The sequence below is a fragment of the Sander lucioperca genome, chromosome 11 (assembly GCF_008315115.2).
Source record: "Sander lucioperca isolate FBNREF2018 chromosome 11, SLUC_FBN_1.2, whole genome shotgun sequence".
Classification (NCBI taxonomy): Eukaryota; Metazoa; Chordata; class Actinopteri; order Perciformes; family Percidae; genus Sander; species Sander lucioperca.
The window spans coordinates 22,032,714-22,059,871 of NC_050183.1; the positions used below are offsets into that span (position 1 = coordinate 22,032,714).

Genomic DNA, 27,158 nt, shown 5'->3' on the forward strand with positions numbered 1-27,158 from the left:
CGAAGTCTTGACGGTGACGTAACAGGAAATGTAAACATATTCCAGAAGCAGACAGATTTTTAGCTTTTATTTCTCCTCTTTAAGCTAATTTTACCGGTCGAAGTCATGCAAACGTGGAGTCTCGTATCAATGTGTGTGTTGCTAGGTATTGTTGTGAGATGGGGCGTTTCGTTAAATTCATATTCAGGTAGGAAGAGTGTGGAGTTCAACGTTAACATGCTACAGTCTTCTTTGCTACATTGCTGCTTGTTTCAGTGTAACGTTAGTTCATTTGATTTTCTCTAAAACTATTAACAGAAAGTTGTTTTACACATATTAGAGTGTTGCTGTTAGCGGCTAGCATCCAGTCACTGGCTCATTATGTCTGTTGTATGTGTGTGTATGTGGTTAAATGCAGTCATTCATTGATGTAGTTTCCCATTCATTAGACTAACAGCTGAATGATTTTCCTCCAGGGGCGGGGAAACCTCCAATGTTTGGCGATTATGAAGCTCAAAGGCACTGGCAAGAAGTAACCTACAACCTCCCTCTCCAGGAATGGTCAGTCTGAAGTTTGTTTACTCAGTGGAGCAAGCCAAGCTCAATCAGGCACCTGAAAAGAGTATGATGAGCTCTTCTGGGCTTTAACAGTGACGGGAAATATTGTAATGATCGACTCAAAACACACTAATGTATATCTTACTGTGAGAGCAGATTATTTGAGTCACATACCCCACAATACCACATGTATGGGATAAAAAGAGTTCCAGAAGATCACCAAAGAAGTGACAAAATTAAAGCTAAAACTGCATGTTGTTGAACAAGTGTGCTTTATGCACCATAAAGCATTGAAGGGATCAATCCAGATTGTCTACTTAACACCAATGGCTGCACCCCACTTTAATGATTATTTGTCTGACGTTTTCACAGTTTCAGAATTAATATACCTGTATCTACATTTGCACTCATCTAGGTACTCTAACACCACTGAGAATGACTTGAACTACTGGGGTCTTGACTACCCTCCTCTCACTGCTTATCACAGCCTGGTCTGTGCTTACGTGTAAGTATTTTTTTATTATTTAGAGAGAGTATATTTTACAGGAAATTTCTGCTTTAGTGTATAAATGTTTATTGAAGACAAGAGTTGGAGTTTCCATGTTATGCCAGTTTTATTATAGTACACATTTCTATTCTAGTTACTTTTGTATTCTATTCTATACGCCATTGTGCATAGGTATTTCAAAAGCAGGTCCCCTTGCCTGTTTTAAGGATTATAAATACTATAATTTCTATACTATAACTATTTATATTCCTGCAGAGCCAAAACGATAAACCCTGAATGGGTGGATCTCCACAAATCCAGAGGTTATGAAAGTCCAGCGCACAAGTTATTCATGAGAGCTACAGGTGCAGTAACCACGAGAAAATAAAGTGAAAAGCTTCCTTGATCCATATATCTACCTCAACCTCAAAATAACAATCATTTACTTACTTACAAATTAGATATGATATAATATGGTTCTTTGTTCTGGTTCAGTCCTGGTGGCAGATTTGTTGATATACATCCCTGCTGTGGTTTTATACTGTTTATACCTGACTGATGGATCCACTAAAAAAAAGGTAAGACACTTGCCCAATATGTCATGACATCTAATAGTTTTTTTCAACTAAAGACCCCAAAAAACTTTTAAATCTGATTACAGCACTGGTCATCCAAATTGGGGAATTATGAAGTCATTATTGCAATATAATATGATACCATTACAATTTCCAGGATGTTACTATTTCAGGGGGTATAAATACATATACAGTACAATCAATTAAGAGGGATCTTTTGTAATATTTTTTGACTGTGTCTTAAATGATCAGTTATTACAAGATCAGTAGCTGCAACAGACACATACCAGCTTTGTCTGGCTATCCTATCATGCATTGCCTTTTGTTTAGTGCACGGTGGGACAGGCTCTTTGCACCTTATGACCCTAAGTATGATAAGCAATTACTGGAAAGCAATGAATGAATAAATAAAACCGTTTACTTTGTTCTTTCTTTGACACAACAATGTCTGCAAATGTTTATCAGGTGTCCACATCTTTTCATACATGACATAACACATAACCTTTGATGCATCATTGTAAACTAATCAACAGTGGACTGTTGTTAGATTTTGAGTTTTGTTTACCTTTTTAAAAACTAATACATGTTTTTTTTATTCTCCAGGTTTGCACTGTGTTCTGCTTCCTTCTATACCCAGGCCTAATTCTTATTGACTATGGTCATTTCCAGTATCCTTTATGAACAGGTGCATTTCTACAATCTATTCACTGTGATAGCATTATTATTTGCTTTGATGACTTCCTGCGAAATACTGACCTTTGCAGCCATTGACTTTAAAATCCCAATCCTTATAGTAGTAGAGTAGTATATTAAGTATTAAATTAAGTATATTTTCTCATAGCCTTTGTAGCTTTTTGAGTTGCATTGATTAAAATACAGTTTTGTGAGGATTTAAAATATTTTATAACAACTGAAAAACTGGAATTTCTAGATTTGCACAACTAAATTAGTATCTTCTGAATGGCAATATAAAGCTAATATTTGGAGATTTTGCCCGATAGCAGCATTATATAAGATTGTTTACAACTTCCAGATATTATATGTGCCACTTTTGCACATCATGCACCTGTGTGTGTGTGTGTGTATATGTGTGTGTGTGTGTGTGTGTGTGTGTGTGTGTATATATATATATATATATATATATATATATATATTTTAACGTAACCCAATTCCCCCCCGGGGATCAAGGAAGGAAAGGAAACAGTAGCTGAAATGGGATACAGTTATTTTATTTCATGTATGCAGTGTCCTTTCATATGATGATATAATGATAACACAATAAAAAAGAAAAGGAGTGGTTGTTATTCAGACACTAACAATGAAAGCGTTGATGTGTAAACTGAACATTTGAACTGAACTGACCCCGGATCAGCTGCTGTTTTCTAAGGTACTTGTCCCATACAGGCAGATTGAGCTGCTTATCTCCATTTGTCTTGACCTTATACATGGAGAAACTTTCAGCACAATATTGACCTTAACCCGAATCAGGTACAATGGAGTGAGTCTGGGCTTTGCCCTGTGGGGGGTTCTGGCTCTGGGTCTGGGCTGGGATGCGTTGGGCTCACTGGCCTTTTGCCTGGCTCTCAACTACAAACAGATGGAGCTGTACCATGCTCTGCCCTTCTTCTGCTACCTGCTGGGGAAGAGTGTCAAACTGGGCCTGATGGGGCGAGGGTGAGTCTGATTGTTTGTGTCTTGTGTTTTCTTTCTCTCTTTTTTTTTTTTTTTTTTTTACATTTTTAAGGAATTTTCATACATACCCACACAGCACAATCAGATGGGCTCAAGTACCCTTAAATCATACCCCTTTGATAGATGGGATGGCTTTATGTAGTTGTTGTAATAGTATTTCACCACAGACAAAACACAGTAGGCGGTGGTAGATCTGTGGCGTATATGAATCCATACAAGACGTAGTGATCCTGGAATGAAAGGAGACAGTCAAACATCCCAAGATACTTTCTTGCAATTAGACCACAACTTATCTCAGTAAAGCAACCACTGGTATAGAGGATTATTAAAAGGGATTATTTTTGTGTATGTGTAGTCATAATTATTCAACTGTGTTTGTTTTGGTTATTGTTTTGTCACTCTGCATAGAAGTGTCAGCTGAGCGCTGAAAGCAGATACGTAATGTCAGTCTATAAGCGAGCAGTGTCCTCAGGAGAGCCACAGAATGATTGAGGTAATCCGATTGGATGCTGTTACTAGTGTGTCCAGTGTCTGTTTATCTAGTAACAATGTACCAAGGGCATTTAGTAGCAAATGGAGAGCTGGATTAGAAGGGCCGGGGGGGAGATATGTCCAGATGACACTCTCGCCATGCCCAAACTCCTCAGCTATGCTGTGTGTGCAACTTAACCAGCAGCTTCACTGTTACAGCTGACAAGATATGACCTACACTGAAGACTTTCAGCTGATGCATGGCTTTCACTGCATTCCTCAACACAAGGCGTCATATGCCAAATTTAGGACTTGCAGACAGTATGTACTAATTGTTTGAGGAATGCCAGTAGACAAAGACAAATTTAACCTACTCGCTAATGTCAACAATTTTTTTTTTTTACGTTTACAAAAAATGTCCAAATTCTGTTAGGAAGTGCCTATTTTTTCATTATTGATGGTATATCTGTACCTCCTGCACTCAGACATGATGCATGTCTCTCTGTGTGACCCTCTTCATGTAGGCTTTTCCTGTTGGTGAGAATTGCTTCAACAGTGTTGGTGACTTTTGCCCTCTGCTGGCTGCCCTTCCTGTCTGACCCCGGTGACGCCATGCAGGTGGTCAGGAGGATCTTTCCCGTGGCTCGCGGCCTGTTTGAGGTACAGTAGAGTTTTTCTTGAATGAAAAGTCAGCCTGAAAAAAAAACACATCTGAAAAGCTCAAACTTGCCTTTTGAGTCTTATATACAAACAAAAAAACATTTGTACTCTTTTTATGCAGGGATCTAACAATAGCTGCTCACAATCCCAATTTGTAATTTAAAGAAACTAATAGAATGAGATAATATCTCCTGATATATCAATACAGCTCAATATATAGGCAAACAAATGATAGACCAGTATAGCCTGGAAATAAGATGATCATACAGGTCACATGCATATCTCCTGTGACAGTTCCCTTTGAAGTCTGACTTTCCCCTGAGGTGGTGCAGATGTTCAACCTCCTCAAGACCCTGGTCTGGTGGTATTCATAAGAATGTGTATCCCAGGGAACTTTCAGAAATGTTATGAATAAATGTGAGTGTAATCATAGTAATTAAATGTCCTGAAATTCCAAGTACCATCAATAGCATAAAATAATTTAATACGCTTAAGGGATTTTTGTATGGTTTCCAATATAGAATATATGTAATGCCATCTTTTGTTATGCTATGAGCCAACAGAGATGCTGTTACTGTATGTGTCTGTTTATCCTAAAGCCTGGTGCTGTGTTGGGTATCAACTATATATGTGCTTGACATTGGTTTGTGGCTGCTCTTAAGGCATAGAAGATATGTGTTAACTAAATGTAATGCTCAGAAGTCATCCTTTATACTCATCCATCAAATGTAGGGTCAAAAAAAGGGGGAGGGTCATGTGTCTTCTTTTTGCTGACTTTTCCTGGACTGCAGATAAGGGTCTTATTTTTTCTTACCACAATTTTGGTATATTTTCCATAAATATTATTTTGAGATATTGGATTTGGATCTTGCAATTTTGTAATCTTTATTTTTCTCAGTTTGTTGTAATTTCTGTTGAAACAGGATGTTGTTTTGAGACAAAACGCAGCGAGGGACCATTCTAAATTGTTATCCAGTTAAAGAGAGAAAGGCTGTTTGATATTACAGGATTATGTGGGGATGGTGATGGCTGAGAAGTTTTCTTTGTACTGTTTCCTAGGAAGAGACATTTCTCTCAGAAGTTAAAGCCCTTATTTCATTATAACAACTTTACAGCACAAGGCTGTGACCAGTGCTTTACAACTCAAATACAACTTGTGTGGCACTCCTCATGTCCTATACACTGTTCCATAGTCTCAGTATGGTGAACACCCCTCCACGCTGCACTGCTTAGCTGGTGGGAAATGGATACCCTGCAGGATCAAAGAAAACAGTGGAATAAAATGGTGAAAGGTCAGGAGATCAGTTTCACTCTATCTCTGGGAGGTGCTGGGGTTCGAGACATACAGTTGGAGGATATAGATAAATCTAACTAATTTATGGCCTGGGTGTTTTCAGCACTTCATAGCAGAGCCATGTTCTAGCCATATGGACTGATGAGTGGAGCAAACGCTACATTGAAAGGCGTATCAGAGCACATACGACAACTGTTGCCTGCTACTGACTCTATCTTCGGAAAGCATACAAGTATGATAGACTGTTTTATAGCACTCACACACACATTTGTAAGTTGTGGTCAGTCATTTGTTGCCTCTGAGAAAAGGAGGCACAGGAATATGATATTAATTAAAAGAGAAAGCGATAGCGAATAGCGAGAAGAAATCCAGTTGGCAGTGTTGAGAGCTGTAATGGAAGGGGCAGAGGTAAAGTAACTGTGTGTGTATGTGCTTGCATGTGTGAGTGACAGCTCAGATGCCAAGGTTTGCAGCTCTCATTTCTGAAACCCACGCATCCCTCTTGTCCCCGTCCCCGAGGTGGCACCCACCACAAGGTGTCACGGATGTGAGAAGTAATTAAAAATTCTACCAGGGGAGCAGATGGCAGCATTCGCTGTGGCAGTATTTGTTCAACAAAATGATGCAAACATAATACACAGGGTGTGAGAGACACTATACTCCCCTGTGATGACAGCATGAGAGGCTGCCCGGTCGAGTCGTCCTGAACTAATTGTGAAATTGTGCACGTAAGCAGAAGCTTTGGACAAGGGGACAGGGGTGAGAAAGGGTGCTGACTGGTGGTCGTGGCAGCTTCTGGGCGGGAGCAGTTGTAAGTTTACCCACTGAGCTGCATTCTGGCGTCTCACATTGCTGCCTGCTCACAAAAATGGCACCAAATGCTTCTCCCTGTGAAATTCCATGCTAGCTTATAGGTGAAGGAGCCGCACTGCTCTCGCCCCCCTTACATTTGCCGATGGGACCCCCCTCTTGTTCATGTGTTGCCTTCAGGAACATTCCCGTAGCGGTTATTTGGAGCGGGGAGGCAAAGAGGAAAGAGAGAGGGAAGGGGCCGAGACAACACTGGACGGCCCAGTGCTGCTGACTAGGCTGCCATTAAGATCCACACAGCTGTGCTGTGAGCAGCTGTAGCACAGAGCAGAGAGAGGAGGCCAGAAATAGTTTTTCTAGACAGGGCCATACACTGAAAGCACGTTGTCTCTGTGACGTCTGATATCATAGTGCACAGTCGGCTTTAATATTATCTGATCCCTGCACAACTGCTTAAGCACTTAAATCAACTGAATCTCACGGCAACGCCCCTCCTCATCTCTTATCAACCACAAGTACTTTTAGGCTGGTATTAAGGCTGTACCATATCTTCCATATTATTCAGATCAGATTTTATTTGCAAAAATAATATAAAAATGACACAGTCCAACATGAGGGGGATTACATGTCCCTGAATGACCTTGTACGACTTCATGTGGCAAATAAAAATGGATTGATTGATTGAGAGAAAAAGTTATAGCGTTTTCTTTAGAGCTGAAATGATTGATGAATGTTGAAAGACAGAAAATGATTCTGCAGCTATTTTGATAATTGATTAATGGTTTGAGTCACTTTAGTCAAAGCAACAATGGCAAATATTCTCTGTATTCAGCTTCATTTTCTGCTTTTTGTCGTTTTACATAGTTGTTTATGTAGGTTTTGGACTGTTGGTCTGACAAAACAAGTAATTTAAAGACGTCACTGTGGGCTCTGGGAAATTGTGATTTTTCACTATTTTCTGACATTTTAAAAGAAAATAATTAAGAAAACAACTGGCAGATTATTTGATTAAAACTATTATTTGATATTGCTTAAAACCTAATAAATGAAATTATACAGAGAATTGTTAAACATATTGACATTACGTAATTTTCAGCAGCCCTCTGTGGTTGGTCTGTATCTGCTGATTATGCAGAAACTACTCGGGTTTGACACTTGACCTTGTGTCCCCAAGTTTACAAATACGTCCCGTGCTTTTTCTGGCAAGGGAGCTAATTTATGACGGAGGTTTAAGTACAAATGTCCCTCTAGAATGCTCCAGGGAATTTCTATTGTACTTTCAGTGGGGAAATTATTACTTTCAGCAATGGCACCTATTTGCTTTCTCTTCAAAATTAAATTCTGAATGTATTCATTTTTGTACACAGGCATCAAGGCATGTGTTGAATTTAAAAATGTTTTTGTGTGTGACAATTTCTCATGTAAGTGTGTGTGTGCGTGTGCGTGTGTGTGTGTGTGTGTGTGTGTGTGTGTGTGTGTGCGCACGCACGCACGCGCGTGCGCAGGATAAGGTGGCCAACGCATGGTGCAGCTTGAACATCCTGATAAAGATCAGATCCATTCTGTCCAGTGACTCCCAGATCTACATCAGGTAATCCCTCTATCCATCTAACAAGGTTTCACTTTTTTTTTTCTTTTTTTTTAAACCTGATTTTCAGAAAATATATGGATTATGTGCTTTATTTCGATGATAAAGTGGATGAGAGACAAATTAATAGCGCTATCAGGGGAGACAATATTGTAAACACTGAGCACTCAGGATATATAACTTGAGTTTCTCTGTCCACTACCACACTGAGCATCCCGGGAAGTATTTGGATAAGTTATTTTGACTAAAAGCTGAGAACCTGTCCGATCACAATGAGAAAACAGTTGTGTCATGGTGGAGCCTGCTTAAATAACCTAGCACGCTAAATTTAGGAGTCGTATGTTCGCAGCATGGACACGTTTCTGCCAGACTGCTAAGTCCGGGGATCAAGTTGGACTTCTTTGACTGTAGTTGACTTTCAAACAAATGAAAAACAATCTTGTCTTTTTGGCACAGGGAGCGGATTGCTAAATGCTCTGGTGTGGGTATACTGTGTACATAGAATGAATCAGCTGTGAAAAGTGATACATGTCATTCCGGGCCGTAAAACCCTGCCCTCCACATAACACACACATAACACACTTGCGGTCATACACACTAAATACCCACTTACTGGTCCTTTACTGCTATCCATCTACCACTGCCAGTATCTCTATCTATCTACTACTAAGATTATCTCTATCTACCATTATGATTATTTCTATATATCTATCTGTGTCATAGTACAAACACATTGTTGACCTCATGCCTTGAACTAACTCGCTGCCCGACCTCTCAGCACATTCACACTGACACATAGTCACTCTCGTCCGGTGCCTCCACCCCCAGCAGGTGACAATTGAAGGGTTAAACTAATGCCTGCTAACCCGAAGAGGGGCCAGTATTTGGTAATTTACCGCATAGCAGAGGTCTTAGTTAAAAAAACAGCCAGATGAATCCACAGTTAGATTTGGGTTTGACGTAGTGATTGTTTGCCTTTGACATCAAAATCAGATCATCTAGTGCCGCGGACTGAAAACGAGTCTTGTTTTTTCTTTTATTCTGGCACCAAAAATAGTGGAGTAAATTTTTCAGTTCTGTGGTCATTATCAGTTTTAACTTGAAGCCACATCAACACGACAGAAAGATGTACAGTATGTGTAAGCCTGGAATTATGTGCAAATGCAATTATTCATATTGACTCCAAATTGATTTTATACTCTACATCTCTCACTGAGGATTTGTGTGCAGTTAAGTGTGCCGATGTGAGATAATCTGAATGCTCATTTGTATTGTTTTTCAGTTTTGCCTGCACTCTCCTGGCAGTCCTACCTTCCTGCGTCAGACTTCTGATGAAGCCCACCTTCTGGCAGTTTAAACTGGCCTTGGTGAGAGGCATCCAACTAATGTCAAAACAATAGCAAATCAAATTTACGGACCCTCCCCTTACAGAGAGACAAGGCCTGTTCTTTTAACCAATCACAGAGAGGCTCAAGTATCAGTGATGTAATCATTTTCATTTGTTTGAAAATATTCAGCATTTCACTGTCTCATCTAAAAATTGCATACAAATAATTACAATGTGAACATAATTGATGCCTCCGTTCATACATTACTTTTTACCTTCACTTCCTTTACCAAAAAGTATGCTATCCTGTATTATTGTTCAATAACAGTAGTTGTTTTACTAATAATCTCAATGTCAATTTTACTTTTTAGGTCAATTCATCTCTGGCGTTTTTCCTCTTCTCCTATCAAGTCCACGAGAAGTCTATCCTCTTGGCTGCCTTGTAAGTACAGAGGTAATATTTCACTACACGTGACAGCAGCTGCGATGGTAACAAACATTAACAGTACTTTTTCTATCTTGTAGTGATACCTCAAATATTCATGAGTATAGATTTAATTTCTGCTCACAAAGGAGCCATTTGCCCGTTTCCCCACTTCAGATCTCAGTTTATGTCCTGCAGATTGTTAATGACTTGAAGACGTGCACACTCTGTAAAAGTGACATCATCCTCCCGCTGTGCTTCTACAGTTGCAGAGGAAATATCTATGTAAGTGCAGACTTGCTAACTGAGGGCTTATTCACCTCTGTGCGACACAGACATAAAAGCAGCCCTCCCAGCTTCCATTGTCATGATATGAGAAAATGCAGTACTTGCACAAGTGAGCATAAAACGTGCATGTGTGCTATTCATCAAAGCTGTGCAGATACAGAGTGAAGTCTGGCATAGATTTGACAAGAGCAAGGGATTTGGTTTCTGGATCTGGGCTCATCTATTAATCTAGATTAGGCTAGATTGTTGCTTTATTAACTATTGAGTTATATCTCCCACCTGTCCCCCTGAATCAATCAGTAATGCATGTCCAGGGATTAGGAAAGAATGGCAGGCGGCAGCTCGGGGCGTTGTTTGCGCAGGATCAATTATTGGGCTGTAACAGGATCGCCAAAGAGCACTGGCTGTAATTATGGTGTCAGGGACCGGTGGAAAGTGCCCCCCCTCGGAGCACAGTGTACAGCTAGCACTGGCTAGCAATGACGCAGGCAACCAGGCTCAACTAACAACAGGCCTGCGCTACACAGAAACGCACACATGTGCCATGAAGTCATACAATTTACTTCTTAGCAAAACATTTTCAAGTCTTTAATGTTGTATTAAAGTAAAGTTCAAGTAAAAGTTGGATTTATATATATGCCAGGGCAGTTACAGTAAAAGAGTATATATGGATGTAAAGTGGTACAACAAACACTTGACTGCCTTGTGACGGACTGTCAATAATCGATTCATGTGGATGTCCTGTCGTGTCGGTTGCTTTAATATTGTACACGCATGATATTAGTTCTCATCCAGCTGCGACCTAACATGGCCTCACTTCCTTCCCTTACTGTAAAATGGTATTTAATGGTGCTTCCTGTAGAGTATGTTTAACAATGAATATGTCCAACTTTGATCTTCTCTAGATCTGTCTGCCTCCTGCTGAATGATCTCCCCTTGATGGTTATCTGGTTCCTGCAGGCCTCTACCTTCAGGTGAGACTGTGTGAAAGAAAGTCCACTGTCACAGCACAACACACTGTCTATAACACAGGTAGTAGATGTAAGAGAGCTGGGACTTGATTGTTTATATCAGAGGTTATTTAGTTTTTCAGTACACTACCTACATTTTATTTGTTTGGGATCCATGCTTATCAAAAGATGTTGTGCTGTTACCATGTAGGAAAAAAAATGACATGTCATTCATTCTCAGTCTCTTTTTTTAAAGGTTATTTTTTGGGCTTTTTATTTAAAGGTGCTCTAAGCGATGTGACGCGTTTTTTAGGCTACAACATTTTTTGTCACATACGGCAAACATCTCCTCACTATCCGCCAGCTGCCTGTCCCCTGAACACACTGTAAAACGCGGTCTCTGTAGACAGCCCAGACTCCACAAACGGCAACAAAAACAAACTGCGCCAACCTGCACCACTAAACATAACAAACAGTGTTCCAGCCAATAACCGACAAGAAGGATTTGGGGGTGGGGGTTGGGGGGTTAGTGCGCGGAAGGGAGGGGGAGGGGACGGGATGAGGAGGAGGGAGGGGCGAGCTAGCCTCGTTTTGTTTGACAATACAGGAAAGGGGGGAAAGAGAGAGAGAGGGGATGACACGCAGCAAAGGGCCGCAGGTTGGATTTGAACCCAGGCCGCTGACAAGTACTCAGCCCACGTGAGGCGCACACTCCACCGGGTGAGCCAGAGGTCGCCCCCTCATTCTGAGTCTTAAGCCATTACTGGTGATGTTTTATATCATTTATATGTTTTTTTATTAAGTAATAATCAATCATGAAGCCACCTCTAGCAGCTGGTTAGCACAAATACTGGAAACAGGGGTAAACAGCAAATAAGCTTATTCCTTCAATAAACAGCAGGCTTCCATGCAACCATCCACAGCAACTCTGCCACCTTTGCTGCAGTCTGAACATTATTTCAGTTATCATTCGCTATTATTGAAGATGAAAAAGTGCAGAAAGATTAAAGCAAATCACACGTACTGTATTTTCATTCAGAAAAGACAACAACTTTGGCAGGCAACTTTGTAGTTGAAGCGCAAGACTAATGTAACTGTGGAAAGAAGAAATTACACAATTTTCCTCGTAGAATCGAAAAGTTCAACAGTTCTCAGAGGTTTCACAGGTACTTATAGTAGCTAATGTTAGCAAAATTAAGCTACATATTGCTTTATAACTGACAATACTGAGTCACTTAACCGATTTGATTAATCTTTTCTACTTGTAACCAGTATGGAATAAGGGTAAATTATTAAATGTAATGTAACAGTAGCTCTTGTGGCCCCAGTGGTCAAATGTTACGCAGTCACACTTTATGAAAACAAATGGACCTATGGGATGTCTTGGTAGCTAAGTTGGCACGTACCACAGAACTGCAATGTCCAGGGTTTGAATCTGTTTATTTCTCATCACTGTCAACCATCAAATGAAAAACGCCATAGAAATAATCCTAAGAAGCTAAATGGATCTATGATGTGGGTTGAGCTGAGGACCATGAATGGAAAAGACAAGTAGTGCTGCATATGCTCTGTCTAACTTTCACCAGCTGTTGTTAAATTCTTCCGGCAGCACTAATTGTCGTGCGTGTGGTTTAGTATAAGGATATCTGGGGATTACACAGCATAGTCTGCATGCCTGCTGTCTAAGTGTGCGTTGTGTGGGGACAGGAGGTCATTCTGTAGCTGCCTCTCAGTACAGTCTGACTTGGACTTTCACATTATCTGCATCCACTACAGCCTCCATTTAAAGAAATACATCTTTTGTTAGCATAATTGCCTGAATGGATGCTCAACCATAGCAATTTTAAGGAGGACATAATGCAGCCAGTCTGCTTAAATTGACAAAGTATGTATTTCTAAATTGTTAAACGTTTATCTGCTGAATGGAGTTTTTCTGTCAGAGTAAAAATCAGAATGAGTGGTTTGTTGAGTGGATGGGTTTTTACAAGCTGGGGTGATGTGCGATTTACTATGAGTCAACTGTTGTTCTTGTCCATGCCCCTCTGCTAAACTAAGATAAGCTTGACATGAATGTCAGAGCCATCTCTCCCCAGGGGACAGACTGTTTGTGCAGGCCTGCTGAATAAAAGCTATGTGGTTTACTGTTAATTTTTTTCTCAGCAAGCATGATACTGAACTTAATGATGTACTGCTCGACGTATATAAAAATCCATAAAAAAAAAACATCATGCTATGTATATTTACACATTTCCTTGTAGAAGTGTGTATCAAAGTAGGGCTGGGCAATATATCGATATTATATCGATATCGTGATATGATAATATGGCATAAGTGTTGTCTTTTCCTGGTTTTAAAGGCTGCATTACAGTAAAGTGATGTCATTTTCTGAACTTACCAGACTATTGTAACTGTTCTATTTGCCTTTACCCACTTAGTCATTATATCCACATTACTGACAATTATTTATCAAAAATATCATTGTGTAAATATTTTGTGAAAGCACCAATATTCTACAATATTGTTGCGGTATCGACATCGAGGTATTTGGTCAAAAATATCGTGATATTTGATTTGCTCCATATCGCCCAGCCCTATATTAAAGCTCCAGCTGCACATAGCCTGCTTACTCTGTTTATACATTGCTCTGTTTGGGGTTATTGTACATTACTCCAAACATTGACATCAGCAAAAATGGCTAATTTCTAAACCGTAAATGCACTATTGTTCTTGTCCCTCTGTGTAGCATACTGCCTCTGTTTCTGAAGGACGGTCTGCTGGTGCCCTATGCTGTGACCTCACTGGCCTTCCTCTTCTTCAGCATCTATCTCCTGTCTGCACTGGAGCACTGTTCAGAGGAGGAGCTGAGACTGGGAGCCTTTCACAAGCTGTTGTTCTGCCTACCCAAACTGGACCTGGCCAGGATTGTAAGATGGAAGGTTGGTGTGGTCCAAGCCCTGAATGAGTAACACTGCATGAGCACTGATTTTGTGATTTGCAGGTCCAAAGACATCTATGCGTCCATGTTACAACCAGGCTAAATTTGGTTGTTGGGTAAATCAAGATGTTAGGTTACATGTAACCATTTCAGTAGCATTCTAATTGCTTCATTTAAACGTGTAGTTAGGATTTGCTATTTATAGTCCTAGAAATATAGTAATTGTAATGGTATCAAAGCAATGTAACCTACATATCTACAAAATGTTCACTATCATATTTTTCAAATTGACCCTGGTTTTGATCTATAGGCACCTTTTGACCTGCAAATATGTGTAGCAAAAATAAAGTTAGTTCTGCATAAAGAGACAAAGTATGTTGCACAACTGGTACCTGTGACTGACTGATTGAGAAGAAACACAATTTTCACAAAAGACGTGTGTCCCCAGTCATGCTGAAGTCAAAACAATTATTGTCCTTTCGGGGGGGCAAAGAATACAGTAACTAAGTGCAAATGTGATTCCATGGTTTATATCAGGTAAATGTTGTAGGTCAAGCTGCAGTCCCACAGATCTGAACAGGAGGCGGTAACCTCTATCATCGTAGTTGTGGCTCTAATTGGCTGCCAATAAAATAAAGGTCATGCAGATTGCTTAATACATATTAACACAGGTAGCGAAGGCAGTATTGTATGTCTTCATCTTTGCAGGTTTCGCACATAGGACTAATTTAAATCCACTATGTGTAGAATATCTATTTTATTATAGCATCTTTAACATTATTCTAATGCCATGAGTTATGTTTGTAGAGAAATTAGACAATCTCAGTATACATTAGTGTCATCTATGTGTTGGGCTTAGCCCATTTATCTCATTGTTAGCAGTATAGTTGGCAGGAGTTTCTCTCTATACCACAGTGTCTTTTTGGCACTACCACTAGGAGTCGCCAAAATCACAAATTTTCTAATCCTACACACAGGGGCTTTAAGCTTAACGCATGATTTCTTTTAGCTTCTGACAAGGCTCATGGTGCAAAGTAGAGATATTGCTGCTTGATTAAGTTAATAGTTCATGTCTGCTCTTGTATATGGGTGGAAGAGGATGCACAGCATCTGTAATGCATTGCATTGCATTTGTAATAGCAACGGGTGCTGATTTCAGAATCTCAGGTGGCCTTTACTTTGAAAGAGGCACTAGACCTAAATTTCACCCGTGTGAGAAGATATACCCAACTGTATAAATAAAGATCATGTCCCACTGTAAGTTGTGTAAGCTGTCCGGGGATGAAAGCCGCTGCCAGCCAAAGAATTATTTATCACTTATTTAAGTTTCCACAGCGTCTGAAGTGGCTGCACCGCCTGCCCCTTAGCAACACGGGCTCCGGTAGGGTGTCAGAGATTATGAGAAGGTGTCTTTTTATAGCGTGTGTCATTAACACAGGTTTGCCTAGATATATTTATTTACACAAGCAGCATAAATAGCGATCCCCGATGATGGCGATAAGGTTTCATAGGTTTGGGGTGGCGGGGCGGGTGTGGGCATGAGGTGTTTCCTCCATCTTACTCCCTGACCTCTGGTGAGTGATCTCTGGCTCATAAAGCCCGAATAGACATGCGAATGATCTCACTCTGTTCTGTTTGCAACTCTGTAACCAGGCCAAAAGTAGTTTTTTGTAGGCCTTAATTCAAATCAGCTATTCTGCAGCGTGATACTGCAGGCCTCCATCTTTTCTTTATAGCCCCTCTCAAATTACCAATTTGATGTAAGACATCCAGTGATAAATATGCAGTGTGATTTGAGTGTCAGTGTGATTTTAAATTAAATCATTCATTGGTTTGATATTATAGTTACACTTAAAATTAAGAGAAAACCTAACAGTTTGTTCTTGGCCCGAGGTGCCCGGTCCTTTCATTGTTTTTATGAGGAACAGTTTCTGGTTTGGAATATCATTTCAGTCATCACGAAAAAAGCAGTTTGGCAAAGAGTTGTCTACATTGAAGGGGTGTTTCATGGAGTTTGCTCAGTTGTCATGGAGATGGCATGCTTAAGAGATGCTTAAGTTATTTTTGTCAAGCTAATGTGTATGTTAGCATTTCATTATGAACTCATCATACTATCTATGTCCCTTTTCTCATTGAGAACCACTCTGTCCGTCTGTGTTACAGTTCTACATCAGCGTCTCAGCCATGGCTGGTCTGAGTGTTGTGACTGTAGCTCTGGTTCCTCCAACACATCTACCCGACTTGTTTCCTGTGTTGGTGTCTTCTACTGCGTTCCTGCACTTCTTAGGAACATTTATATACTTCAACATTGTCCAGTTCAGCGAGCCACCCAGCAGAAAGAGCCAGAAGAAGAACGACTGAATGGTGCCAAAGACTGTGATATGCACAGCACTTTTTTTTCTTATTTTTTTTTAAAGATTATTCTTTGGGCATTTTCAGCCTTTATTTTGATAGGACAGCAGAAGACATGAAAAGGGAGAGAGAGGGGGAATGACATGCAGCAAAGGGCCGCAGGTCGGAGCCGAACCCTGGCCCGCTGCGTTGAGGAGTAAACCTCTATATATGGGCGCCCGCTCTACCAACTGAGCCATCCAGGTGCCCAGCACTTTTTTTTTTACCTAATTTGCTTCAGGGAAGCCAGTGTCACACCATGGGGCATGTTAACGTGCATGAAGGCTTTCATTCGTGCCATCATGTCCCCAGTGCAAATAGCACAAATGTAGAACTGCAACGACAAGTCGATCGAAAGAGAATGAATTGGCAACTATTTTGATAATCAATTCATAATTTAAGTAAATTTTCAAGCAAAAAGGCCAAACATTTGATGGTTCCAGCTTCTCAAATATGAGAATTTTCTGTTTCCTCTTCCTGCATTATAGTAAATTAAGACATTTGATGACATCACCTTGGGCTTTTGGAAATTGTGACAGGCATTTTCAGTTTTCTGAACTTTTATAGACCAAAATGATTAATTGAGAAAATCTGCAGATTAATCGTTAAGGCAAATCATTGTTAGTTGCAGCCCAACATATGCTTATTAAAGAGATATTGTGGGCTGAAAAATCATTATACTACAAAATGGCAACTCAGAAGATGTGACATCAAAGGAAAGAAGAGGAAAATTCTGTCAAAATCAGTCCTCTCTGTTACTAAAACGGAATCGGAGTTACCAAACCTCTTTTCTTTAATTATTTTCATTGGCCACTCTTCAAACTACACCATTGCTGGCTAATCTCACAAGTGCATATAGACAAGCAGTGTGCAGCCTACACATTTGACCTTAGATAACTTTGTGCCTGTATGCCCAAGCTACAGACGGTGGCCACAATAACAGGGACACCTGTTGTAAAGTTTAGTTATTGTTAAGACCACGGGGAGAGGTGTTGATTTAATTTTGTGGTCACTTTTAAAGCCATAGCTGTTGGTGTTGCTAGACTTATTGATATTGTAAGGCATTCCTGTTATTTTGTCCACCCTCAGTACCTCCTCTGGGAAATGTGATGAAAACACATATGTAACTGTTAGTCATTATTCATGTGAATGTTTTTTAACGGTTTTCTACTGTATATTTTTATCCATCATTCAAGTTCTTTTGTACAAACTTAGTTTTTGTGAAAATAAATAAAATGTCTCAATGACCTAAAGTGAACATCAGTTTTGTTGCCACATTGTTAAAATGATTTAATTTTGAGCAGCTTCATATAAACTGTCTACATTTACCAAGTAGTTCGCTAAATCACCCCTAACAGTCTGGCAGAGACAGAGCCAATAATTGGACAGAAATTATATCTTTCAAAGCTTTTACTCAACATCATTAAATATTCATTACAAGTCCTAGATACTACAAGGGTCCTGCATGAAAGAACTGTCCATTTAAAACAAAACCAGTGACAGGACAGGCCTTAAAAAGAGATGATGGAAGGTGACGTATCTGAACATAATGCTATAAAGTTGAAATACCACAGAAAAAAGGTACAAGCAATTTCTTTCTCCAATCTCTGAGCGAGTTAATGACAGGCATAAAAAAATCCATTACAACTATAAATGTTATCAGGTCAGTGAGGGTGGCATCTGAGGCTCCAGGCCGGTAGCCAGTAATGAGCCACAGGAACAAATAGGAGCCCAAGATCTGAGTTAACTGTTACTACAATGGGACATGAACACAAGGGGCCAATTAGAGGTGAAGTGAAAGGCAGTGGTTTGCCCTTTTATTACACATGTTTATATAAAGTCATGCCAATACATTTAGAAAAGATGTGAGAATTTCTTTTAACTCCCACTTCTGAAATGGGAAATTAAATCAAGAATTTCCATGACAACTGGCAACTTGATTTGCTGAGAAGGATCATAGGATACGATCAAAAGGTGCAGAAATCAACCATTTTGATAATCGTTTAGGTAAATTATTGAGCAAAAGTCATTTGGTTCATTCTCAAATCTGAGGATTTTCTGCTTCTTTGAGATTTTCTATCATTGTAATGGCAATATCGTTGGGTGGACACATGGCAATTTGAAGACATCATTTTGGAATTTGTACTGGACATTTTTCACTATGATATTTTATAGACTCAAATTAAAAGAATCAAAAGATTAATTGCTAATTGAAATAAGCATTAGTTTTATTAGTATTCAAATATATTATACATCAATTTATATATATATTTTGTATGTGACAACACACTCCCACTCACAGCAGTAATAATTAAGCTACAACATATAACACTTATTGAAGCAAGCTGCCTTGCCTGGCTTCGTATGCACCGCTCTACTGTAACCGTTTTGAAACAGATATAGGTTTGCAATTGGAAACTCATAAATACATCTCACAATCAACAATTTCAACCTGATAAAGTATCCAGTTCAGGTGCCTCGGGTGTTTAAATAAAGTTAACTGGTTGCACGCCAGAGAGCGAGCCTTTTTCATTTTTAAGCCACAGTGAAAATAAGGCTCCTGTCACCACCTCGTCTCTGACTAGTTATCCCCAGTTTCTGTGGCTCTAACCCTTAGAGTAGAGACAGGCACAGGAAGTACATACTGTACCCTCATAGATCAAACTTTGTGCTAAGGGTCCCTTAGATTACTAATACACATTATTACTAGAAGTAAGAAGAAGAGCTAACAGTTATAGATCCCAACCTCTCGTGAAAACTGTTAGTATCGGTTAACATTCTTTGTAATGTATCAGTGGTGGCAAGGGGGCCATTAAAAGCAGCACCGATCCTTCTATCAATGTCCAAAGGGGCCAGTATCAAAACATTAGTTTTGTTTATGAGCGTGCTGGCTTTGTCCTTCACGTGGCCTCTAAGGGTGATAAAGTGAGAGTTACACGATCCACCTTAGGCAGAAATAGGAAATGTTGCTGTGAACACCAGCTGTTGCTTAGGTCGACTCGGGCAGTGAGAGGCCTCGGCCTTCCCAGGCACTGCCAAATAAAGAGACTACTGTGTTGTGCAAGACAGTTTGCCCCCCCCCCCCACCTACCTTTACTTTTCAAAAGGTGTTAAACTACACAGGTGAGGAGGATTGCATAGTTTTAGCCATAAAGGGGATGAGGGTTGCCATCTGAAAGAACATTATTTGCACAGCGTTGCAGCATTGTGGTTAATGTAGAATCAACATTTGTCAGCTGCCAGGCAGAGACTCTGGCGGGTAGACAGGGTCTAACATGTCAGTGGATTCGCTCGCACCGTTTCAGACACTTCTCCTGCAAATGAATGACGGCTTCCAAGACATCTCAGCCTCACAACTGACAGCGCAGATTCCACATTCATTTCCTGCCTTATCTCCACTGGATCATACGCACAAGAGGTGAAGAGCAATTCCATTAGCTGTCAACAGCCAAGATGCCTCGCTAACAAAAACCTGGGGAATATGGGAGAGGAAACATGATTGTAACCCCATTGGCACCCAGTGATATTACACACACCAGTCAAGACTGAATGTTCTTAAAGAAGGGAGTTAACAGGAGGCACATTTTCCATATCCCAAGACATATGGAAATGTCTTTAAACTAAAATGTGTTATTCATTTCAAAAATTTGAGTTGAAGGGGGTTATTGTACCTCAGCCCATAATGGACTTCAGAAACCCATAGGAGCTACCCATCTTCACAATTCCTAAAAAAAGAGAAATGAAGTAAAGGTGTTCATTTAAAAAAGGAAAATCCCTATTTTATAATTTGGGCAATGCTCAAGGCAACAGAAGTGGTAGGAAAATGCAGAAAACCAAATGCAGAGACAGATCGTCTAAATATGGGCAAGAAGTAACTAAATGTAAAGTCTACATTATTAAAATCGTATCTTTTAATAATGCTAATTAGTGTTTACATTCAACCCTCAACTATACTTGGTTTTGAATACTTATTTGCTCGCTTCATTAATATTTCAAAGAAACATGGAAGTATATTTTTTGCACCCTAAGATTAAATGCAATGACGTTCACCAAGTCAGAAATCACGCCTGGAAAGATTGCATACTCTGCAAGCCACAGTGTCGATCGAAGGCCACCAGCTTCACTTGGACCAATACTAATATACAACTCCCCCCTTTAATTGCAACCATATGTTCAATCAGAAAGCATAAAACTCCCGGTGGGTAGGTGGCATCTGTCCGTGAGGCCTGCTAGGATTGATGTGCCAGAGTCCGGGAGCCGCCTGGGCCGGCGGCCCACGACCTGCGACACAGCCCCATCACTTTTATGACATCTTAAGGAATCTTCTTTTTAATACAGCCTATTACTGCTGACATACAAATCTTCCCCAACGTGGCCCCATCTACGGCCTGATCAATTTTTACACTGCTGAGCCGTCCCCTTTCTCCTCATTTTGTCATCTCAAAATTCATATTATATAGGATTTTCTTACGGGAAAACTGCAATAAAAATATGTTACCACCCCAAAGATGTGCACAAGTCAGTACTTGGCTGTTACTAAAAAGCTTCGGAGAAAATAAAATTTGTTTCTGCAGTAAGCAGAACTGTTTAAATGTTATTTATTTTTATGTTCCTAAGAAAATATATTGTGAAGTGCAGCATTGATTTAGAACATAACCATGTCTCGATACGGGTTGGTGGGGCTGAATTTATGAATCCTTTGCACAACTTCTTTAATTGAATTTTCCAAATCTCTCACCACACACAAATAATCAATACCTACTGCTGAGGGAAACTTGCCTCAGAATTATTAGGGCCTTTCTTTTTCAATTTTGTAGTCATCAGCACATACAGGCGCTGCGGGTATTTGTAATGCCGCGACTATACCCAGAGGATTTATGCTCGCCCCAAGCCTGATTGCTCACAAAGAGCGACTTCTTTAGAATGCTTACTGAAACTTTTGTTAACCTTAAAGGACGGCCGTAAGCGCTTCTTAACACTGCACTCTCACTCTGAGGGAAGAAGTAGTTTTAACTATCACAGCGTAAGGCGGAAAAGGGGATGACAAGGCAGGAAAAACGGGGAGAGGGAGAAGAAGACATAGGAGGAGAAGCGGATTGACCTTCAAGGTTTAAATGTCCTCAAGGATTTACTCAGCTGCCTCGGCAGGGTGGAGATGCTGGGGGGCCAGGCTTGGCACCTAAGAGAGGGGAGAGTCTGGGGTACTGAGTCTGAACATGCAGAAATGTCTGTTCCTGGTGTGTTATGGCTGCCATGGAAGATTTGTTTTCACCATACTAAGTACAGACGATACACAAGGCTCCAAAATTTGATGTGTTTAAAGCAAGACTATGTAATAACAGATTTTTCCCATATCCCATATATTCCCGTATAAGTATTAAAACACAACCTCATTACCTTTAATACACACAGGGGTTTTACTGCGACAGGCTCTATGAATAGCAACTATGAATAGTCTGTATATTTGTCATGTGCTACTATTGTCTGCACCGTTGCCTCCTCAATCCAGATGTCCCAGAGGAAAGGGGACAAATAGCAACATATTTTTAACAACAAAGAGGTGCTTCCAACCAGTGCAGTCTCTACACCTTTTTAAATACTGTGGCCTAAAACCAATGCCATGGCTCAGGTGATGGGTCACTTGAAATCGTGTTGCAGCCCCTTAAACATCCTAAAATGCCTCATTGTAGCTCTGTAAAGACTTCAAGGATGATAGATAGAATTGCGTTCACAAACAAAATGCTGCTCCACCAAGATGGACGTCCTTCATCACGGATTTTTTTCTGTAAAGTGAAGTAAGGGAGAGACAACCCAATTAAAAACTTTGACTATATGGATCTATTAAATATTGAGTATATGAGTGGAAAACAGTTCATTACAATGCTCTATAAATCAATCCCTACTTAGCACCTCAAGAAAACCTCTAAGGTGGCGTAGCCAAATCCATATTCAGTATATATACCAGTGCTTCAATGTGTTATATCAATATGCCCATAAAAAAGACAATTATACCTCAATAAGTAATACACATATTGGAGATATTTTCATTCCACTTTTTCCACAATAATGTATGTGAGTGTATGATTCCCATAGATGTCAAGAGAAGAGAACAACCAGCACATAATGTCTATTCCTACGTCCTCATAAAGCACTTAGCCTTTTTCCAAAGAGCTTCTTACACTCTTTGGACCCAAAGCCTAAAGGCCATAGCAGTGAATCTAAACAAACATTTTGCACTAGAGCAGGATCATGCTTCAAGATACCATCAACATCATCTGTCTGGATTTCATGCTCCCAGCAGATATAGGCCAGAACCCTTCAGCAGTTTTGAAAAACAGTTTGTTTACTTAAAATGTGTGTCTCAATGCACATAGAGGGCCAATTCTCTCCCACATCTATCTGCCCTGACATGAAGTCTGTTGTTGTAAGGAGGCTTATTCAAAACTGATAAATTTCACGGATCCACCATGTGACAAAAATGTGACTTTCCTGGGGTGTGGATCCACAATGCACCACGTATGTCCAGTTCCCTTACTGGAACTAATTAAAATAATTTCTAACAACCATATCGGAAAACAAGCTTGCCTCCTGACAATACCCTCTATTCATTTTCCACAAGTCGCTATTGTACGATTGGATCACAAGAATTGCTCCGCTGCAGGCATAATATGTGCCTAAAATAATCAAATTAATTCTATCCCTAGGAAATCTACTCATTGACTTGTTTGTGTAACCATGACAAAGTGTTGTTTTTCTGCAAAGGTCGCAGAGCACACAATTGTCTCAACAACTGAAACAAGCATCCATTGATGCTGTTAATGTTAAATTGCAAAGAAGATGCAGGGGGGGAAGCAAATCAAATGGTGAAATAGTAGCAGATGGGTATGTCCTTGGGAATGAAACAGACTTGTGACTACATTTGTTTCCCTGATCATCTTGAAATCAACCAAACAACTGGCACTAAAATGTTTTCTTACAGCCCTTTAAAGACCTAGAGATAAGGTCTCAAACGCAACTGTCTACATGGAGCCATTTTAAGAATGTCATTGAGAATTTACAGTATGTGGACAAAAACAGTCTTCATATAAGCCAAAAGTAGCCGTATGTTCTGCACATAACTTCGGGTGGATATCCACTGTAAAATTCTTAAACTTTTAGAACATTCAAGTTGTCCAACAGACCAAAATGAATGTGGCCTTTGATAAAATAGGGGGTGAATTTCTACACAAATCTTTAAACGCGTGATTCTCTTCTTAAGATATTGATCAAACCTCCGCTCTACTTGCCATTAAGCCTCTCAGTGATCAATATGATAAAATTCCAGTAATGTAAAGTAGGTGTGTTTATCTTGATGACGTAAAAGCATAATAGCAAATGAATGTTAAACAATAAAAGATTGGTTACTCTACCAATGTGGTAGGTTTATTACCAGGTAGATTACCTCGACTGTGGTGCTTGGGGTCTTTATATTCTTTCAAAGATGACTCGACTGTGGATGCTGAAAAGACACAAATGCCATGACAACTATTTTAAAAGCGGGAACAAATAGAGAGCTTAACCCAACATGTGTGCGTTCTATTTGATGATTTAAATAACTGCAAATGGAACATAAATCATTACTTGTTTCATGTATTTTACATCCAGTAGGGTCAGCAAAAAATATACAAGATTGTAGTCACTCAGCTCACTGTGTCTCTATAGCTCAGTCTTCAGGTCAGTAATAGATCCGGTGAAGACATGTCATTGTTCACTGCTGCCCTCTGCTGACTAATTAAAAATACAGGATCAATGGCATAAAAGAGAAACCACATAAGCATTTAGCAATACACAGGAAATGGTGGAAAAAAATTAAAATCATAGCTGGAAATGAATGAACAAAGTAAAAAAAAAAACAGCTGTATTCTGAAAGGAAAAGCCATGTCAGAGAGAATATTCAGTATGTAATAAAACCCATCATCTCTCAATCTCTAGATATGATGGAGTCAGACATTTCCGCCTATTGTTAAGATTTAAGACCAAAGAAAAAGTCTTTCTCACGAGTATTTCCTCTAGCTCTTTCCTGGCCTTGATGAATGCATCCACTGATTGTTCCAGTTTAGATCCCAAGGAGTCAAAGCAAAAGAGAGTGGGGTGACACGTTCAGAGGTCTTCGTATTATAATTCTGTGATCTATCGAATAACTGATTGGCTGTAGCATTAAAACATTAAAACCTAAAATATGTCTCTTAAAGGACTACACATGGCTACAACTATTGACTAATTTAATATCTTGGATGTTATGTATTACTCAGTAGCTAAAAACTGGTGGAGCCTGAATGAGCCTCAAGAAGAGATTACAAACCACATGGAGTATCTATAAGGTACAATCCAAGACGTACATACAATTATAAAAGTAATTGATGTCCATCCTGAATTTGTGCTACTTTTATTTCAAAATGGTCTATGATCTGAACAATTGTCCATAACTAAAGCGTTGATTATCTAAAATACCCTATTGTAAACCAATTGTTTTTTAATCTCTAATTAATTAATTTAATTGTAGCTTTGTATTTCATTGGTTTGGAGGTGTATCGGTTTTTAATTCTGGCTGTTTGGGGTTCCACCTTCCTTTCCAAATACAATTAAACGTATTACAAAATGTACAATAAATTAAAACACGACTGTGTCCCAAATGACCCTAATATGACATAACCAAGTGAGTGTTATGAATGTACTGTAAATCGAGCTCATGTAATGTATTAGTGACAGCACTATAACATTAAAAACTAATGCTTGTCTTGATGGATGGGCTAGACACCAAATGTCTGCCTTGACTAAGGAAATGGTTCTTGTGTTAAGTGACTCTTATACAACTATTTTTAGTGCTATGTAAATCACTGATAATTTGGCCAGTGATGGATCTCCGTCATTCCGTGTCTCCTGTCATTAAATTCTGATACGTCACTATGACCATCAGGAAAGTGTAGCATTTGAAATATAGCAACTCGTAAAAGGGAGTTCTCTGTAACCCTTTAACTCTGTGCTCTACTTTGGCTCTCTGTGTATTGATAGTTAGCAGTGAAAAATTGTCTAAAGTATGGGAACTGTAACAGCTGTAACTTACAGCAAGTACTCACCTTTCCAACTCTGTCTCTGGGATCTCTTCTTCGTGTGTTGTGACTTTGGTCTTGCCTGTTGATGAAGCACCACGTCCTTAATAACACAATCTAGAGTACACTGGCATATAGCAAGTTACTGTTACATTGTGGACTGAGAAGGGGACAGTATTATCCACCACACAAGGATTACAATACACATAGTAAGACGTAAATTAAAAGTCATAGTCCAAATAGTCATAAAGAATGTCCTTTTCAGGAAGGACAACATCCCCAGCACTATGATCTAAAATGAGGTGGCAGAATATTCACAGACGTGTCATTTCCAAGGATGGAGCTTTTGGATTGAGCTAATTTGTCTGGCAGCTAACAGTACAGTCATTGTAATAGTGGAGGTTCATGAGAGGAAAACTAGAGGATGATCAAATCTTTTTTATTAATGTGAAGGCAGTAGTTTTTTTTTTAAATTGTCATTTATGCAGAAAAAGGTCACAACAAACACTTTTTCAGTAACTCCGTGCCTCACAGTCACATTCGTTTTCTAGTTGTGGGTCTGCAAGAGTTCATTCATTCAATCATTCACCACCAAGATTACAGCTACAAATATTAATCGATTAGTTGTCAACTATTAAATTAATCGTCAATTATTTTGATAATCGATTAATCGGTTTGAGTCATTTTTTATGAAGTAAAAATTCTGATTCCAGTTTCTTAAATGTGAATATTTTCTTGTTTCTTCACTCCTCAGTGACAGTACACTGAATGTCTATTGTGGACAAAACAAGACATCTTGGCCTTTGGAAAAAAACTGATTGACTTTCACCACTTTTCACCATTTTCTGACACGTTATAGACCAAACAACTATTGACTAATGACGTGTCAATTAATTGCGTTATTTAATACAAAGTTATCTAAGACAACTAAGCCATTCTTGGTTATTTGAATAATCATTGTACTTTAATATTATTTCAGTGACAATTAAATCAGCCCATAAATCAACTTATGATGGATCATAAAATTACAGGAGTTGTATGTGAACCTGCAGCAGTAACAACCAACATTACTCGGCCCATTTAGTGCCTCTTATATTATCATGGGAATACATGAGAGAAAGGTTAACTCTCACGTCAACATCAATTACAGCAAAAGACTGAAATTTTATGGTAATTTTGCAGCCACGGGCTTAAAAAACATAAGGGTGAGACCACAACAAACTCTAAGCAAACTAATAAGTAAAAACCACACTATTCTCTGTTAGAATATAACAGTGTTATTGAAGTCAAACACAATCTATAGTTGCTGCATATTATGTTTACAGTCAGTGGTCAACCTGTGGTTAACATTAACAGTGGTTATTATATACAGACAGTGCTGTAAGTCTTTGATAGGGAAGCCGGTGCCAAGCAGAAAGTCTTATTTAGTTTATGCCAATACAACAGACAAAAGAACAACACTTATCTACAGCATTTTAGAGTTGTCGTAGCAGAAGATTGTTTGTCACAAATGTAAGAATCCGGCGCCATTGCTACACTCGAACAGTTCGTGTAAAACATCACCTGCCTATATATAGGTCCGGATGTCGCCTCATTGTAAAAACATCTTGAACAACGCAACAAACTATCTGAATAAAAAC

General features: G+C 39.4%; 1 protein-coding gene and 1 long non-coding RNA gene across 2 annotated transcripts; one reads left to right on the forward strand and one right to left on the reverse strand.

Moving 5' to 3' along the window:
- Window positions 1-17,687, forward strand: alg6 (ALG6 alpha-1,3-glucosyltransferase). The gene is made up of 15 exons (XM_036007463.1): window positions 1-187; window positions 456-540; window positions 953-1,042; window positions 1,301-1,389; window positions 1,520-1,602; window positions 2,203-2,267; window positions 3,088-3,273; window positions 4,287-4,422; window positions 8,032-8,117; window positions 9,397-9,481; window positions 9,813-9,883; window positions 11,059-11,127; window positions 13,847-14,039; window positions 16,202-16,430; window positions 16,644-17,687. Exons 1-14 carry the CDS (start codon window positions 106-108, stop codon window positions 16,397-16,399), a joined length of 1,518 nt encoding a protein of 505 aa, XP_035863356.1. The 5' UTR covers window positions 1-105; the 3' UTR covers window positions 16,400-16,430; window positions 16,644-17,687.
- Window positions 3,273-25,609, reverse strand: LOC116039194. The gene is made up of 5 exons (XR_004898840.1): window positions 25,546-25,609; window positions 24,109-24,196; window positions 23,871-23,927; window positions 4,235-4,456; window positions 3,273-3,521 (listed from the first exon to the last, which is right to left on the reverse strand). It is a non-coding gene; the product is annotated as an uncharacterized LOC116039194 (long non-coding RNA).
- Window positions 25,610-27,158: the final 1,549 nt, after the last annotated feature.

What these genes read in the sequence shown, in the direction of transcription:
- alg6 (XM_036007463.1), top strand. Translation starts at nt 106, where the DNA reads ATGCAAACGTGGAGTCTCGTATCAATGTGTGTGTTGCTAGGTATTGTT. An exon ending in TCTATCCTCTTGGCTGCCTT is followed by an intron (nt 9,884 to 11,058) that starts GTAAGTACAGAG and finishes GATCTTCTCTAG; the next exon opens with ATCTGTCTGCCTCCTGCTGA. An exon ending in CCAGGATTGTAAGATGGAAG is followed by an intron (nt 14,040 to 16,201) that starts GTTGGTGTGGTC and finishes TCTGTGTTACAG; the next exon opens with TTCTACATCAGCGTCTCAGC.